The following is a 19192-nucleotide window of genomic DNA, read 5'->3' as shown; positions in this document are numbered from 1 at the left end:
TCGAGGCCAACCTGGCCAACATGGCGAAAACCCATCTCTACTAAACATACAAAAATTAGCTGGGCGTAGTGGCTCACGCTTATGATCCCAGCTACGCAGAAGGTGGAGGCAGGAAAATCACTTCAACCCAGGAGGCAGAGGTTGCAGTGAACGGAGATCACACCACTGCACTCCAGCCTGGGCGACAGAGTGAAGTAACTGGTAAAAAATAATACAGTTAATACACTAGAATATATGTGTGTGTTTTCAAATAGTAGAATTAATAAATCGAAGGTTTTTTTTTTTTAGGAAAAATTGCTGAATCAATAGTCTAATAGGAGAAGGATAGATTATTTGCTTTGAATGTAATGAATGGGATTTAATTATTTTTGTCTAATTACAGGAGCAATATATGCTCAACAATGAAAATAAAATAAAATGTTTATGTTGATCTTGGGTGCAACATAAGTAAAACCCTTTCATAGTTTGACCCCCATTTTACTTGTAACATGCTTGTTTTAAGTCAATGGATTTTTTATATTTCTTCTATAGTATTAACGCCCCTTACCCACTGCATCTACAGTCTCTCATCATCTAAGATTGTTCATCTCAGAAATATCATTGACAAGTTATTTCTATTATTTTTCTGTACTGTCACGTGTTTTTTGACCTTGACACTTCAAATCTGTAATTAACACCTTCCTTCCTGGATAGCTACAGACACTTCTGAGCTGGTGTAACTGGTTCTGCAGTGCCCACTGTGGTATGCTATCCATCAGGAGATGTGGTCTTTGGGTCAAGGAATTCAGCCACTGTTAACAATCCTGGCCAGGCAGGCTTAGGCATGGGCTAGTGGAATCTTGGTTTAATATTCGTATCTCTTTCCTCCTACTTTCCAGTTTCCTGCTGATGTCTCCTATAGGCGGCAGCCAACTGGAAGCCAGAGGGCCAGGCAGCCTGGGTAGTGCAGTCTTTTTGCCTGATCAGCTCAGTTGATGCAGAGCTGGAAGAGCTGGGAGGAACCACTAGAAGGTGGAATGGAGAATATCCAGCATGCTAGCAGCTCTCTTGCCCTGCCTCTCTTCTTCCCAGAGATAATATGGCCACCTTGAATTTTGTTCTTTTCCCGAATTTGACACACTCCGTCTGAACTCTTGCCTTTGCAAATACAGTTTTCTCTGGCAGGAATTTCCTTACCCAACTTCTTTGTGTGGCAAACTCCTACTTACTCTTTAAGATCCAACTCAAATATCATCACTCTCTTATTGACACACATGAGGAGGCAGCAAGATACTCTGAATAGAACAAAGAAACATCAGGTCAGCTCCTCAATCTGTCACTTACTAGTTAATGTGACTTTGTGTGGGGGTACTTCTGTGATTCTAAGTTCCCTCTTTGGCAAAATAGGAATGGGAATACAGTAGGCCTTTGCTGTCCACTGGTTGTACACAGAGAATTCAACACACGGGATGGAAAATGTTCGGGAAAAAAACCCCACAATTGAAAATAACAATACAACAATTAAAAAATAATACGAATAAAAAGTACAGTGTAACAACTATTTACATAGCATTTACAGTGTATTAGGTGTTGTAAGCAATCTAGAGATGATTTAAAGCATACAGGAGGATGTGTGTAGGTTATATGCAAATACTAAACCATTTTATAAAAGAGACTTAAGCATGGGTGGATTTGGATATCTGCGGGGGTCCTGGAACCAATTACCTAGGGATACCGAGGGCCCACTTTACCTGCCTTGACATCCCTTTCCCAGGGAAAGTGAAAGGATCAGAGCGAGAAAATGCAAATCATTTTCCAAATGTAATTTTGTTGTTGTTCTTACCGCTGCTTAGAATTAACAACAACAACAAAAAAAATGATTTGCTCAGCTCGATCACTGTGCACGGTGCAAAAAATCAACTTTGGTGGCATTCAGCAAATCATACCCCCACGTCCCGCCTTTATTTTCCTTTTTGCAGCCCTGTTTCTCTCTTCTGCTCACTCATACCCGCCCACTCCGCTTTTGTGGCTTGCTTGTTCATATCTGAACTTGGGTATCCAAAGACACTGCTTGACTTTGCAGGTACATTCCACCGTTAAAGAGGGTTCGTCATTTAGTTCATTTAGTAGTCGGGGATGGGGAGAACTGTCACAAAGCAAAGTCTACATTCTAAATCGTGAAGTTCTGGGAGCTGAGAATCAGATTGGCAGGGCCAAGAACGAATCCGTCGCCGAGCCAGGAGGCGGGGCTGCTGCTGGGGCCTCTGCAGCCCGCGCTGGGTTCCCGAATTCCCGCGCTGTAAGCCGGAACCCCAGGCCAGCGGGCGCCGCCGCGGGCCCGGAGATCGGTGCAGGACGCACGACCGAGCCAGAACTACAACTCCCGACGTGCGCGGCGGCCAACGCTGGTTCTACCCCTGCTTGTTGCTTTTTTTTCCCCCTCCGTTTCTTGCGACGGAGACTGCTGTCCAGGAAGTGCGCAGTAGTGATTCTAGAGAGGCTGGAAGTTCTCCTGGCGTCGCTGGGGCCGCGAAGGGCTCATGTAATGCCTCCTACTCCCGGTGAGCGCAGGCGTTGCGGAACTCACCGTCCCACAGGACGTGTTTCCGGGGTACATTAATTGTGGCTGGACGCAGTGGCGCGGCAGTTTAATTCTCCGGCGGCTGCAGATTGATGGGACGAGATGGTCCTGGCGGGGCTCATCAGGAAACTCGGTAACTGTCAGGTTGCCCCTCGCCCAAGGCACCCCCCACCCGCTCTGGCCACTTGCTGAGAATGGTCGTGTCACGTTTCCCCGGCCGGCCGCTCCGCGACTGCTCCCTCTTTCGCCCCCGCTTTGTCAGGGTGGCCCCCGGCGACCCATCTCGGACTTTGTGTGAACTTCGCGGTTCGAGTCCCGAAGGCACCAGCGGCCTGCTTCTGAAAAAAACTGGTTTATTTTGTCTTCACGCCTTTCCTGCCCACAGCATAAGTAACGTAGTCTCTTTGCAGTCGGGAAATAAAATAGTTTTGTGCCGTTCGTTGACAGGTCATCAGCTGGCCGAGATCAGGGAGCGCGCTCTCAAGAGTATTCTCTGCAAGATTGAGCACAACTTAATCTGCTACGCTGATCTCATTCAGGAGAGGCAACTTTTTCTTCATTTGCTGGAATGGTTCAATTTCCCGTCCGTTCCGATGAAGGAAGAGGTTCTGAACCTGTTAAGCAGATTGGTTAAGGTAGGGTCATTTTGAAATAAAGAAAATAATCAGACGAGTGACTGTTTCTTAGTCATTTAATTGTAGCGTTTATTGAAAGTTAAATAATTGGGGTTAAAAGTTTTTTAATCAACCAGAGATGTTTAATTTTAATTAATCTGGGTATATGGCTCATCTTTTATTTGTGATACTGAATCCCACATGGTCTCTGCTGTGCTCAGAAGTAACACAACTTCTTTTGAGTTTTGGTATGTTCTGTGTTTTTGAGTTATCTTTGGAGGTTAATATTTGTATTCTGTTTTTATTTTCCGATATTTACATCTTAAAAATTAGATATGTCATTATGAAAGGGAGCACATTTAAAAATAATGTTACATAACCGTGATTCATAAATACCAGTTTTAAGTTGCTTTCCCATATGCTTTTAGATTGGTATTCTTATGCTGTCAGGGTCAGATATCAAAGTGTGGGTTTAACCTTTCAAAAGTAAATCACTGTACGTGGTAGAGGAATCTTAAACTACTTTGACATCCTGTTGACCGGTTGGGGCTGGGACCAGAAGGTGAGTGTCAGTGGAAAAAAGTAACCCATTAAAAAAATAAGAGTAGGGATTGATAATGTGCATTTCTAGTGTTCAGTGTTGGCTCATCTTGCATAAATGTTATCAAGTGTTGGATGTATGTCTCTATAGGTGTATGTGCTCCTCATGGAGCACAAAGTGCCTTACTTTGGGGCAGAGCCATGAAGGATTTGTTTTTCAGAAAAGGAACATGTGATATACCAAAAATAATTTTATGTTTTGATTGCTGTAAGTTAATAGAGATTTTGATACAGTTATTCTCAAGATCATCCTCTTCTTATTTTAGTATCCCCCAGCAGTCCAACATTTGGTTGACTTTGGTGCAGTAGAGTTCTTATCTAAGCTTCGGTCTAATGTGGAGCCAAATCTGCAGGCTGAAATTGATGGCATTTTGGATGGACTTTTTATTCTTCCTTCGGAAGTTCCTGCAGTATCTTCTGCCTCATACCAAACCAATCAAACTGGTAACTCTTTGGAATCAACTTGATGGAATCTGTTAAAATACAAATGTATTAATTCTAATGGGAAATTTTAAGGAAAGGGAGATTAGATTTTTTTAAAAAGGATTTCTCCCACCTCCCTCAAACTTATTTTTCTTGTGTTAACTTACATGATTTTGACCTTTTTCCCCTCCTCTACTGTTAGTCAAAGGATGGTACATTTGCATTAATTGCTTTTTGGGTCAGGCCTAAAGGATGCCAGTGACTTTGCTTTTATGAGACCAGTTTGACATATTATTTCTTTGACAATAACAACGTATTTTTATTGAGCACATGAGTGCTCATTGTTCTTAGTGCTTTATATTTGTATTTTTGACCTTGTTCTTCATATTGGAGTATAATGATATCTGTCCTAGCTCATGATCTTGTTGTGGGGACCAATCAAAACGACATAATGCAAGTATTTTTATATGCTGCAGTCCATCATGATATACTTGTTAAAATCCAAGTCAAAGAGACATGGATTTAAGTCTCAGTTCTGCTGCTAGTTGTGTGACCTTGGCTAAGGTAATTAACCCTTCCAGGCTTCAGTTTTCTCATTCAAAAACTGGGATAATAAGAAAGAACACCGGGCTGGGCATGGTGGCTCACGCCTGTAATCCCAGCACTTTGGGAGGCCGAGGCAGGTGGTCAGAAGTTCAAGACCAGCCTGACCAACATGGTGCCCCGTCACTACTAAAAATACAATACAAAAATTAGCCAGACATGGTGGTGGGCGCCTGTAATCCCAGCTAGTAGAGAGGCTGAGGCAGGAGAATCACTTGAACCCGGGAGGCGGAGGTTGCAGTGAGCTGAGATCACCTCCATTGCACTCCAGCCTGGGTGACAGAGCAAGGCTCCATCTCAAAAAAAAAAAAAAGAACACCTTTTTCGTAGAATTGTCATGAGATTAAATGAGACAATGTCTGTAAAGTGCTTAGCACAGGGCCCAGCGTGTATGAAATGTGGCAGTGTTGCCTGCTGTGCTGCTGCTGTTGTGTTGTTGTTAATGCCTAGTATAGTGCCTTGCACATGGAATGCATTTGAATTGATTTGAAGAAAAACATCTTCATGCAATTTATGTGACTGAGTAGTAAAAGTAAAAAAAAAAAAAAAAAAAAGTTTTGCTGCTTAACCTGTTAGACCATATTTTCTTCTCTGCCAGTACTGTTACAGCTTCAGCTGTGGGTACTGCAATTCACAACAACAATAGCAGCTGTCATTTATTGAGTTTCGTTGTGGGGCATTGCATACATTGATTTAAACACATCATCTTGTTAAATCTTAAAACAGCCCTTTGACTGAGATGTTATTAGTCTTACTCTATAGCTGAGAATAAAAATATAAAGTAACTTGCCCCACAGTACCCAGTTTTGTAACCTGTAGCAGATGCAGGATTCTAACATTGCTTTATCTGGCTCCCAAACCTGTGATTTTTAACAATATATTTTACAGTTTCTAAGACATCACAAATAAAGTAGAGGCTTACACTGTGAATTTTTAATCTAATTCCTTGCGGGTGAGAGTAGAAGAATGGTTTAGGGCTAATTGTTATTTTTCTTTATTAGTGTTAGGAACTATTGCCATGAAAACTTAAAATTACAAACTATAGTTTTAGCCTTTTCCTCATTTTCATTGCAGCTGAACTGCTGAACGTATAATCGCATGTTACAGGGAATTGTAAAGGTATTGAAAGATAATGTTTGACTTCTTTGTTTTTGACAACTTTCTTTTTAAGGTATGAATGAAAATTGAAATGATCAGGAACTATATAATTGGAGTCAAGGGAGAGGGAGATGGATTAGGAAGTAGAGAGGGATAGTCCTTGAATGCTTTGTAGCAGATTCTTCGTGTACATTCTAACAAGTAACTGTGTTTGGCTAACAGTAAAAGTGAGAGGGAAAAAGTGTCTTAACTGGAAGTGGGCTCAATGTGCACATTTTTTCCTCTTTAGGAAGATAGATCATTCAGAAAAAAAACTGGACTTTTTAAAAAATTTTTAAAATGATTCCAATACTTAAGAGAAAACATTACCATTTAAAGAAAGTAAGTTTCACTTTTAGCAAATAAGGAATCGAGAATACAGTAATGTTTATTTTCTTTTCAGAATTGTCAAAAAACCCTGAAATCTTAACAGGATATTTTCCCCAAGACAAAAGTAATTTGCAGCAGATGGAGGTGCCGCCACGACCAGTGGGTGTGTATATGTTGGGAAGTAAATCCTGTTGCCTTGGGAAGTTGAAAATTAGTGTACTTTCTTCATTATTGTGAAGATGTATTTTTACCAAACTTGAATGTTTCAGCACCAAACTACCATTAAGTGTTTTAGTTGTTTCAAGTTAGTTTAGGATATCGAGTAGAAATGATCAAATTTTGTGTTATTCTAACCATATTTGAACAGCTGTGTAGATGGATGGTATTAATGGCAGTAGTATGTTGTACTGAATGAACATGAGTTTTTTGACGCATTGTGCCCTGCACTACACATGTCATCTCATTTGTTCTCCAGCTTACCGATGGCACCAGCTATCCGGTTATGCCAGCCAGAGACTGAAGATCATTTTAGTTTCTTTTCCCATTTCCTCAACACCCAGTTAATTAAAAAATTCTGATTTAGAGCCCCGTTTCTGGAATCTGGAACCTCATCTCCATCTTTTTGTATCTGGCTGTGTTCAGCCTCAGCTCACATGCCACCTCATCAGAGACCTTCCTGATGATTCTAGCCAGTGATCACTTCCTATGTGTAGTTTTCTTCCTAACACATTATTTTTTATTATTTTTGTTTTAAGTTTGGTAATAGCCGTGAACATTGCATTATTTTCAGTGTCTGGAACAATGCCAAAAAATGTATTAGGCACTCAGTATATATTCTTTGAAGGAATGAATGAATCCTCCTGGAGTGTCTTTGAGATTGGTATTATTAGTGACCACATTTTACTAATAGAGACACTGAGATTAGAAAGGTTGAAAACTTTGTCCTTGGTGAGGCAGTTAGGAAGTAGTTAAGTAATCACGTACTTACTATTTTCTTGCCTGCACAGTTAAGATGAAAAGGATATGTTCAAGAGTATATCTGCTGATGTCACATATTCAAATGAACTCCATTTGGAAGCCTCTGTTATTAAAAAGCTTTCATGGAAACTCACAGATGAAATAACAAGAAAGAACTGAAAACTTGTTAAGCCATTAGAATACTTTACCTTTTCATTCTGGAGAAGTTTTGTTAGGCTTGTAGCAAGCTTTGTTTTTGAGGCCAGATGGCTGAGAGGCTTAATTCCATCAAGATGAGAGACATCTGAAGGGAGGGGGAATCTCTAGGGTTGGTAAAGGATGGGTGTCTGAATGAAGCCGATGAAAACATTAAGGGGGATTGAGATTGTTACACGTTTATGTGAGTTGCAGTTTGTCTTGATTGAGGGTCTGGCTTATTTTGGACACATTTTTACTGTGTAGTGTAAGCCTGTCCTTCCCTCCACCCACCTCTCCTTATTTCCTTAGAAAGTAAATCCTGCTTTTATGTTAGCACTTTTGAAAGAAGTAACTGTGCTATGTTTGGGAATTTAATAATACTGCTATCCACATTTAGCAATTCCATGCTCTTTTCAAAGCATTTGGCAGAAAGACTGCCATTTGGAAGGACTTATGTAGATGCTATTTCTCAGTGTTGCCACCTTAACTTGTACTATATAAGATCTGTTAAAAATAACTTGCATGGGGATAGTTTAAAACTGTGTTGCCTTCTCAGATCTCTTTTAATCTTGTTTGAACACTGATACTTGTTTTTTGACCTTACGATCTTCAAGTCATCTTCGCAGAGGTTTGAAACACCTGACACCATATAGGATATTTGAACATGGCTAGATATAGTATATCATTATGTTTTGTCATTTTTAATTTCGAAAAGTTAAGGTTTTCCCTGAATGTCAGTTCCTTTTATGTTGAATTTAAGTTTGATGTTCTGGTCAGCCACAGGGTAAAATAGAAAATTTAATGGAAACTTTGTATGTCAGTCTGTATTGGATTGTGTTTAATGCTCTTCTTCTAATACTTATTTTAATATCATATGAGTTCTGTTTAAATTATAAAAAGAGAACTCTCTTATTTATCCTGTGATAGAACAAATTTGCAGCTGACCTTGTTTGGTATATTTTAGGTTACTGTAAGATGCAGCCTTTATTTTGGGACTTGTTTTAAAGGGAAAACTTACTCTTAACATTGTGAATCTGTCATCTCTTTATTGTTTGATACCTTAAGATTTGCTATTTCATTGACAGTAAATCAGACTGTGAAGTGCTTGAAGTTTTCTATATTTCCTTGGCTACCCCTGACCACCACAGACAGACATGTCCTCTCCTCTAATGAAAGGTATGGTGCTTGATATATTTTCAGGTATTTTTGTTCACTTATAGTCATTAAGTTTGATAGTTATTACAATATGTTTTACCAGGAAAAGATACTAGTGGCAGTGAAAGGTAGTAATGGTCATATTTAAATGATTTTTATTTTTCAAAAAGCCAGAAAAAAATTCCTATTTACTTTTAATCAATCTACACATCAAGTTTCTTTTCTTTTTTTTTTTTTTGAGACAGAGTCTCGCTCTATCACCCGGGCTGGAGTGCAATGGCACGATCTGGCTCAGTGCAACCTCTGCCTCCTGGGTTCAAGCGATTCTTGTGCCACGGTCTCCTGAGTAGCTGGAATTACAGGCACGTGCCACCACGCTGAGCTAATTTTTGTATTTTTAGTTGAGATGGGGTTTCCTCATGTTGGCCAAGCTGGTCTTGAACTCTTAATCTCAAGTGATCCGCCCCTCTTGGCCTCTCAAAGTGCTGAGATTACAGGCGTGAGCCACTGCATTTGGCCCACGTTCCTTTTTGTGGTTGGACTCTTGTGTAGTCGTTGGTGACAGGAGTTTTCTCTTATTGGCCAGGTTCTCTTATTGGCCATTGCTTATGCTCTTGATTAATAAAAATGGAAAATTAAATATAAATGTAGTCTTTTTGGCAGAATATATTTCAAAATGTGGGCTTCGTTAGGAGACAAATTAAACCATGTGGATAAGGTTGGGTACCACTGATCCAATCTAATGTAATGACTGTTAATTGATTGCTACCCACAAGAGTAAATAGCTGATATATAGAAATTTAGAGAGTATTTTAATGTCCAGATTCACTTTGTGCAGTTTCATAAATGCCACAATACACGAGTTGTCTGCTTTTTTGGAGTATAAATCTGGAAAATAAAGACCAATTTACTAGGGCTAGGTCCAGATTACAGGTGGATGCCATTAAATTATTTTTAATAATGACATGAATTCTCTTGGAACAACATATTCAAGAGGCAAAGTGCACATGGGAAAGGGTTAGGAGGTTGTCTGATCTCTCAGTTTTGAGTCAGTCCCAAAGGCAGAGATGGCGATAATTTCTAATGCATGCCTCTAGATAGTGAATGGTGGATAGTGTAATGGAACTAGGCTGAGAGAAGGGGTGTGATTTTTTTGGGGTGGGGAGTGAACAACTGCCAATCCTAGGTGGGCAGAAGTTGATAGGTGTCCTCTGTATGGGATAGGAGAGGAGTCCTAATCTGATTCACTTTGAGTGGAGAAAGATCAGTAAGGACTTTAATTCTTAGAATTTGCCTCTGTACTGTTGTTCTGTCTCATTTCTTAATTTATTTGGCAGATTTCCTAGAATTGTGTGCTCTTTGACCTTATTGAACTAATTTTGCAGCCTTATGATAATCTCTGAGGGTACAGTGGTTAGTATGATGTCGTTCCTGCTCTTGAGAGGGTCTAGTGGGGAATGCAAAATCAACAGGCAGTTATAATATCACAAATAATGGACAAACGGAAGAAGCACTGTCCTAGAGTTGTTTATTGGTTAGGGAAAAAGATCTAGGAAGACTTTTCTGGAGAATTGATATCTCAGCTGAGACCTGAAAGATTGTTAATGGAGGCATTGTGTCAGTAGGCTACTTAGAATCTGGAATAGATGAACTCTTCTTAAAAATGGTTAACACTGTGTTTTGTAGCTCTTTAAGAAGTAGTAACCACACTTTAATCTGGAACACCTGTGAACTATTGAAGGACGTTATCATGCAAGATTTTCCTGCTGAGATTTTCCTTCAAAGACCAAAAATTGTTCAGGTCAGTGCCCTCTATAATTGTTTTAGATTTTGAACTAGAGAACTTTTTGCAATAAAGCAAATTTTGCAGAGTAGGAGTTCTTGGGAAGCAACTTTGTACTCATGTTTTTAAAAAGTGAAGTATTTGGCTATTTAAAGCACTTATTTGCTAACTTAGGTGGATAGTTTTAGTTCTTCCAATAGTAGTAGTTTCATTTGACACTTGCAGTCCAGTTTGGCCACCTTGAGTTACCATTTATGGATCACCTAAATGGTAGAGTAGACTTTGGACATTGAGGTTGTGCAGGAGCCCTTATTAAAAGTAAGAATAGCATTGCTTCTTGAGTATCTAGTTTATTTAACGCACAGTGCTACATGCTGGGAAAATACAGTAGCAGTGAGTAACACAGATGGATTCTTTTCTTTTTTTCTAGTTTATTGCTTATATAGTAGAGAGAGAGGGATCCAGGGTGGGGAATTGCAGCATCTTCACAGCAGCCAGTAATGGCTCAGCATTCTCGTTCCACACTCCCAGGGCTGAAATGGACTCCAGTGGGTGCCAACTGTTAATACCTAGGATCAAAGCTGGCAAATGATTGCAGAGGAAAGCTGTTAATTACCAAAATGTGGTCAAATGGTTTAGATGCTTGAGATGAAAAGGGCTTGCTGTGATTTTTAAAATGTTCTCTGTAATGTAATGTCCTAAGTGGGGAATAATTTCTGTCTTCTCTCAGAATGGTTACTCAACTAACAGATTTTAGAAATAGGAAACACTGACTATTCTATTTAAATGTTGTCTTATTTTATGTTGACCCATCTCCTTGCTTTATGCCAAGTCATATTTGCCCATTTCTGTTTCTTATGTCTTACAAATATTTGGCAACTTATTTTCTCTTGATTATTCACTTAGGCTTGCTTACTTAAGCTCCACCTTATGCTTTGAAGTTGAGCACTTTGTTCCCTTAATCATTTTCACGGCTCTTCTTGATTTCAGAGCCTTTTATCTCTGTTGAAACTGGCCTTTGGAGGAGATGGAAAGCATCGCCTGGCATTACAGTCAGTGTCCTGCCTGCAGCAGCTGTGCACGTATTTAAGAAACAGACTTAACTTTCACCGAGATCCAGGTTTTTTCTCCAATAAACAGGGTATTTATTTTTATCTGTTTATTAGCCACTGGTGTTATTTGTAGATTCTTCTGGGAACTTTCCATTGTAGTTACTGTTAGGGTTTATTGTGTACGCATTTTCACAACATAAACTCCCCACTCCTAAATGTATTCAAATGATTATCTTTACAGATTGCGTGAATGACAGAAACTGCCATGATCTCTGGAGCCTTTTTTTTTTTTTTTTTCTGGATAAGAGATATTTACAAGGTGTTTTTCTTTTTTCTCCCAGACTTGTAGAGATTCTATATAAATAGTGTTGTTGGGACGTAGTGACTAGGATATTGGGTATGGCTATTCATGTAGGACTTTGGACAATTTAGCAAGTTACATATAGTGTTAATACGTTGTTTTGTTTGAAAAATATTGATTTGAATTTTATGAAAAGTATTTTTATGCAACTTGCGATGTAGTCAAGTGTTACAGCAATGCCAGACTTTTCAGAGAAAAAGCGCCACCTAATGGCCAAATAGAGTACCAGACTGGCTTCGACAAAACAGTACAATTTAGGATTTTTGTGTGCTTAATGTAATCTGCATCGAAAGTCAAATATTATAGTCATTTGTCATCATGTTTCATAGTTAATCCCTATTTCTTTGGGAGTTTCATTGATCCTGTGCTACTTGAATATTTATGCTTTACCTTGGTTTTATTCTAGATCTTAGAGGATATGGCATTGTACAAATGACTGACAATAGAGAACGTCTGGGTACCCCATACTTCAACAGAAAAAGAGTTACAATGTTGATTTAAAAAGTTGATATCTCTGAAGAATTGTTAATGTATTTAATAAGTATGTATTTATTACCTGTTTTATGCCCCTGATATTCTAGCCTCTAGGGAAGTATAACACTGAACAAACGAATAAGATCCAAGCCCTTATGAGCTTCTATTTTAAAAGGCTGGGGACAGGTGATACACAAATAATCAAGTTTGCTTGAGATAAGGAGAAGTACTTGAAGGAAATAAAAAGGGTGATGTGACAGAACGTGGTTGGGTAAGCATAGCTTCATTTAGGATAGTCAGGGAAAGTCCCTCAGAGGAGGTGACCTGAAGGGTGACAAGGAACCATCACTTGACGAGCTGCAAGAAGAGTGTTCCAGGGAAGGCCAGGCCTCAAGGTTAGCGCTGAGGGTGATGTCCTTGAGCAGCTGAAATAAAGCCCATGAGAGTGGAGTGCAGTGAGCTGGGCAGGAGAGGAGAATGAGGTGACATCAGAGAGGTAGTTAGGGGCCAGAGTATATTGGGGCTTGCAGATCTTTTTAAAGATTTTATATTTTCTTTGAAGTGTAGTGAGAAGCTCTTGGAGAGTTTATTTTTTTCCCCCTCTCTCTGAGTGTCAATGCTTTTATTACCTAATTCTTTTTTTAAACTGGGGTAAAATATATATAATACAAAATATGCCATTATAAACATTTTTAAGTATACAATATGGTGACATTAATAACATTCACATTGTTGTGTAGCCATCACCACGATCTGTTTCTAAACCTCTTCATTATCTTAAACGGAAATTCTAATCATTAAGCAGTGATTCCTCATTTTTCCTTTCCCCAAAGCTCCTGGTAACCTCTAATTTACTTTCTGTCTCTGATTTTGTCTATTCTAGGTACCTCATCTAAGAGGAATCATACAGTATTTGTCCTTTTGTGTCTGGTTTATTTATAATGTTTTCAAGCTTCTTCCACATTGTAGCATGTATCAGAACTTCATTCCTTTTTATGGCTGAGTAATATTCCATTGCATGTGTATCCCACATTTGATTCATCTGTGCATTTGTTGATGAGCGTGTGGGTTGTGCCCACATTTGGCTGTTGTGAATAATGCTTCAGTGAACACTGGCATGCAAGTATCTGTTCAGTGCCTGGTTTCAATTCTTTTGGGTAATACCTAGGAGTGAAATTGCTGCATCATATGGAAATTCTATCTTTAGCTTTTTGAAGAATCGCCAAACTATTTTCCACAGCAGCTGTACCATTTACATTCCCATCAGCAATATATAAAGCTTCCAGTTTTTCCACATCGTCACTAACTTGTTTATTTTTTTCTTTTTTAAAAATAATCATAGTCATCCTAGTAGATGTGAAGTGGTATCTCATGGTTTTGATTTGCATTTCTCTAAGGACCTAATGATTAATGACCAATGAATCTCTAATAACTTTTTATGTGCTTATTGTTTGTTCATATATCTTCTTTGGAGAAATGTTTATTAAAGTTCTTTGCCCATTTAAAAAATTGGACTGGTTTCTTTATTGCTGGGTTTTAGGTTACTTATATATTCTGAAAATTAAACCCTTATCAGATATATGGTTTGCCAATATTTCCTCCCACTCTATAAGTTATCTTAACACTTTCTTGTAATGTTCCCTTGGTGTACCGAAGTTTTAAATTTCGATGAAGTCCAGCTTATCTGTGTGTTCCTTGGTTGTTTGTGCTTTCGATGTCATATTTAACAATCGATTGCCAAATTCAAGGTCATGAAGATTTATTTTTTCTGCTAAGAGCTTTATGGCTTTAGCTTTTATATTTAGGTTGTTGATCCATTTTGAATTAATTTTTATATACAGTATGAGGTAGCCATTCTTGGAGAGTTTTAAGCAGACGAGTGCATGATCTAGTGTTTTTCTGCTTTGGTAGTCTCTAATGTTGTAACTGAATGCCATTGACTAGAAGGTCCCATGTAATCAAGTCAGTTAGATATAAACCTAAATGTGCTAAGTGAATACTTATAGAAAAGTTTGATCTTTGCTTTTGTTTTTACCCCTGTAGAAGGATTCCTACTATCTTAATTTATTAATGTTTTTGGAAGAATGATACATAAATACCACATAGTCAGAAGTCTGTTTCTACTAAGGGATAATTTTATTCTTTCTTTTTTTCCCCAGACACAGTTTCCCAAAATTCTTCTTTGTCTTATTGTCATGAAGCAAGAGGTACTCATCATTCCCAGAATCCTTCCCCAGGAAGCAGCAGCCCTCGGCCTTCTGTGGTTGGGCGCACAGGCCAGCGACCCAGAGGAGATGGCCAGGACTGGGATGCAGCGTCCTCTAGGTGACTGCTAGCAGTGTCTCTGGGGAAATTAGAAATGCCGGTTAACTTGTGTGTGTTAATTTCAGAAGGAGATAATTATTTTTCTGTCCTTTTTTTTTTTTTTTTTTTTTGAAACATTAACACAGGTATAGGCCTTGTGTTAAACCCTGGCTTCATACTTTTTTTGACCATGATCCACAGTAAGGACAGATAAATATTACATCGCAACTCAGTGCTCAGTACGTGAACATATACTCTGTTTATGTATATATGTGTGTGTATGTGTCCCCCAAAACAAAAATTCACAAAATAGTATTCTGATACTATATTTGACACACCTAACTATATTTTCAGTTCCAATTTCATTAAAAAAGAAATGATTTTGATCCACTAAATTGTTTTTACCAGCCGCAAACGGAATATGATCAAGTTTAAAAGCATAGCTTTAAATGATAGATACCTTGTTGATAGTATTTTACACATATTTTTCTAAGTCTTATAACAAATGGATAAGTGTTTACTGTTAAAAGGAATGGTTGGAGAATTTTATAAAATAAGGACTCCTTCAAGGTGAACAATTTATGGTATTTGTTAGTGTAAATACAGATTTTTTTTTTTTTTTTTTGAGACAAGGTCTCACTCTTGCCTAGGCTGGAGTGCAGTGGCACGATGATAGCCTTGACTTCTGGGCTCAAGTGATCCTCTCGCCTCAGCCTCCCGAGTGGCTGGGACCACAGGTGTGCACTACCACACTTGGCCGAGCCTTTTATTTTTTGTAGAGATGGGGTCTCACTATGTTTCCCAGGCTGGTCTCGAACTCCTGAGCTCAAGTGATCTTCCCATCTTGGCCTCGTAAAGTGCTGAGATTGCAGACATGAGTCACCATGCTTGGCCCCAGTGCTTGGCACCCAGATTTTCATACACCAACTCTGCTTAAAAGGATTGGTGTGATATTTGTATGTTACCTTATCCTTGGGCACAAACGTGTTAGAAACATATTAGTCTCTTCTTTAGTGTCATTCTAGAAAACGTTCAATAAGTTAAGCATTAGTCTGTTGGCTTGATTATTTTCTTGCAATACTGCTACTACTGTTAACAAGCTAATACCAATTCATACCTGCTGTGTGTATGGTGTTATGCCCTGTGCTTTGCATAGTTTGTCTCCTTTAGTTGTCCTAGAATAGGATTGATATTATATATAGGATTAGTGTTATTATTATCATCCTCATTGAGGTTTAGAGAGGTTAAGAGCAGAACAGTTGGTAAAGAGCAGAGGTAGGGTTAAATAAAATGATAGGAGAGTCTATGCTCTTAGTCCTTATATTGTAGTTGGTTGTTCAGCCATGTTTTTCTCTTTCTCCTTGTGAAACCTTTCTGCCTCATTCTCTTGTGTGCTTCCTGCTTGTAAGTTTTCACTCCTGAGTGAACAGCCTCCTCACTGAAACTTCCTTTCAGAGTTACAGAGAAGCCCAAGTTGTTTCCGTATTTTGGGGTGCTTGGTACCTTGAAATGGAAGAAACGACAAAGTTGGTATATAATTTGGGCAGATTTAAATGTTCCATAGCATTAATATATCTCTTGTGATTCAGCTTCAGTTGTGGATAACATCAAAAGACAAAATTTTGAGGTTGTTTGTAAGTGTGAGGCTCTAGCCTTTCTACACTTTTTAAATCCTTACTCCAGCACTTTACATCCGAGGTAAGAACTTTTTAATGAAGAAAGCCAAGGACAATGGGATGTTCCATTTTTTTGGGTGCATTTTTGAAGTCACTACATGATGTCGAATATACTAAATGAAGTAATACATTTCCCGTGATGTTTTTCTGGAAACATCCTTCATTTACTAACACTGGCTTACTCAGAACAGTGGTGAAACTCAGAAAATCTAGGAAACTGTATGAACTATTGGTTTTGTCTTTACACGTTGATTACAGAAGAGCTTTCCTATAAATCTGCTTGTTTTCTTTTAGAAATGAATGGGTTATCAGTGCTAATATTGATTGCTACTATAGGAATGTTGACATGTTTTGAGATATCAGCCTGAAAAGCAAAATATAGATGCATTTTTGGCTTCATTTACAATTTAGAGTCTTTTTTTTTTTTTTTTTTTTTGAGATGAAGTCTTGCTCTGTCGCCCAGGCTGGAGGGCAGTGGCGCTATCTCAGCTCACTGCAACGTCTACCTCCTGGCCTCAGAAGATTCTCCTGCCTCAGCCTCCCCAGTAGCTGGGATTACAGGTGCGTGCCACCATGCCCAGCGAATTTTTTTTTTGTATTTTTAGTAGAGATGGGGTTTCACCATGTTGGCCAGGCTGGTCTTGAACTCCTGACCTCAGGTGATCTGCCCGCCTTGGCCTCCCAAAGTGCTGGGATGACAGGCATGAGCCACCACTCCTGGCCTTGAGTCGTCTTTATGGAATTTAATTTCGTAAATTTGTCAAAGTTTCTACAAATCTGACCAGAGTTGAATGAAGCAATAGAGTTGTGACTTGTATGGGGCTTCTAATATGCCAGGCTGCAGATACGCAGTAAATCTGTTTGGGGATTGTTTCTATATGCAAGGTTTATCATTTGTTTATTTTGCAGTGGAAGTAGCAGTCATGCTCACGTAAACTCCAGGATATCCGTTCATTCACCTTTGGATATGGGACACATAGACCTACCAGAGCTGGAAACTGAAGACACATTGGAACTACAATTCCAGCAGCTCAGTCTTCCCCAGTTTTGTGTCTCCATTCTGGAATCAGCTGTTCCTCTCTTAAGAACAGGTTAGTTGTTTTTGAAATCATAATTCTGATGTAATTTGTGTTTGTTTTGTGTTTCGTTAGGATTTTCCTTTTTTTCTCTTCTATGTTAGGGCCTTTGGAATCTGTATTTACTTTTCTTTTGGGATATAAATTTCTAAAAACCTAATAAGGTCTTTATTATTTTTAAATTAAATGTGGATGCCATGGAGGGCTATTCAGCTTGCCCTCCCATTTTATGAGTTTTTATTGGCACAGGCTTTCACGCTTTTTTTTTTTTTAGAATTTTTGTCTATATTTTGCATTTATTCTTGCTGTCATCTATTTTTTTCTTTTTTTTTTTTGGATTGTATGGCTATTTTAAATTTGAGCAGTGACAACATAGAGCAACTGGAATAAGGTATAAAATGTGGACTGGCATGAATAGACCAGAATTAAAAAATCTTTGGCTTTTGCTCTTTGGAAACTTTTTGATTAGCTGTCAGTTGTTCACTCTTCCCATTCATTTCTTACTACTTAAGCCACTTAACATGTTAAAAACAAAACTCCAAAACTGGATTCTTACCTTTGTAGTAATTTTTCTTAACCCACAAATATTTTGAGATTCCATTTTTGTTCAGATGTGCTAGGAAAATTTGAAGAGGTTTACTGAAATATACACTGGTTTTTAATTGTAATTGTACTGAACAACGGTAACAGCAATAGCAATATGACAGATGTCTACTGAGTCTAGTAATGAAACAACAGTTAGCATGTGTCCCTACTGGGTTCTGCCTTCATACTTGGTTTTGTGTGCATTATTTCATGTATTCTTCATATCAACCCATTTTATTTTTTCACTGGTAGTTACTAATTTTATCTCCATTTTTACAAATGATGAAGCTGAGTTTTTGAGTGGTTTAGAAACTTGCCTGAAGTCAAACAGCTAAAAGCAGGGACTTGAACCATGATTCTTTTGAATCTAAAGTCCATGCTTTTAAATACTTTAACATTTTGCAAGGTGTAAAGAAAGTTTTAGAAAGAAAACAGTCATGATTTTTATTCTCAAAATCTATACATTTTCAACATTTGATAAACTCATCAGGATATAAATAAGAATAAGCAAGTTTTGCCCTTTTTACTTTATACTGGCAAAGTAAAAATATATATTCCAAGTTAATGGTTAAGTCCCATGTCTATTTTTTGCCACTTGGTGGTGATGGAGGAGAAAGAAGCAGGAAGGTATATATTTGGAAAACGTTTAAAATGTTTTTATTCTGAGGAAAACTGTGTACTTATACTTTTTACTCAGTAAGTGCTTCTACTAGCTGGAACTATATATTAATTCATATACTAATAATGTGAAATAAAGAAAGATCTGAACTTTGGCATCATAAAGTACATATGTTTATCTGTCTGGTAAGCTGAGAAGAACAGTTTTAGACTTTAATGATTTTGCATTTAACCTTTCCTTAATTTGCTTTAGAAAGTCAGATTGATAATTATAAAGCTATATCTTGGTACATAAAAACTTCTAAATGTTCTCCTGCCCTTTTGTGGTAAATTATGGCATGATTTGTAACTGTTCAATATCATAAGAGATTTCTAAGAGAATTTGGTCCAGCTGTTTGAGTGAAAAAATTAATCTAGATCCTTCCAGTCTGGTAGTTTGCTTTACTTTGATTCATTAGAACTTAACCTTTGGGATGCGGGGCGGGAAAGTCTCGTGTGAATGTTCATCTCACACAGGATGATGGAAGTGGAATCTGTTATTCTGTCTCTCTAGAGAAAGGAGGTTGCTCTGGTGGGTGTGACTTTGGGAAGTTTTCTTGAGTTTAACGTGAGTACAAATAGAGTTTCTTTAGCAAATGTCAGCATGTTCATTTATTCCTTTAGTTGCTCCAGTCCAAGCTTAGCTT

General features: G+C 38.3%; 1 protein-coding gene across 4 annotated transcripts in view; it reads left to right on the top strand.

Annotated features, from left to right (window-relative positions):
- Nucleotides 1-2221: 2221 nt before the first annotated feature.
- RTTN (rotatin) overlaps nt 2222-19192 on the top strand; it is a 204872-nt gene continuing 187901 nt past the window's right edge. For 2 of the 4 annotated variants that reach the window (XM_054460788.2, XM_063653821.1), the window contains exons 1-9: nt 2222-2693; nt 3008-3195; nt 4041-4218; nt 6341-6430; nt 8508-8598; nt 10264-10378; nt 11351-11501; nt 14407-14572; nt 17137-17318. In XM_054460788.2, coding sequence (XP_054316763.1) covers nt 2663-2693; nt 3008-3195; nt 4041-4218; nt 6341-6430; nt 8508-8598; nt 10264-10378; nt 11351-11501; nt 14407-14572; nt 17137-17318 — 1192 coding nt within the window. In that variant the 5' untranslated portion in view covers nt 2222-2662. Of the gene's footprint in view, nt 2694-3007; nt 3196-4040; nt 4219-6340; nt 6431-8507; nt 8599-10263; nt 10379-11350; nt 11502-14406; nt 14573-17136; nt 17319-19192 lie in introns of those variants that run through there. The other 2 variants (XR_010124196.1, XM_063653822.1) reach the window with 2 other exon arrangements.

The sequence above is a fragment of the Pongo pygmaeus genome, chromosome 17 (assembly GCF_028885625.2).
Source record: "Pongo pygmaeus isolate AG05252 chromosome 17, NHGRI_mPonPyg2-v2.0_pri, whole genome shotgun sequence".
NCBI classification, from domain to species: Eukaryota; Metazoa; Chordata; class Mammalia; order Primates; family Hominidae; genus Pongo; species Pongo pygmaeus.
The sequence above is the reverse complement of the archived record's forward strand: the minus strand, read 5'-3'. Positions and strand labels throughout refer to the sequence as shown.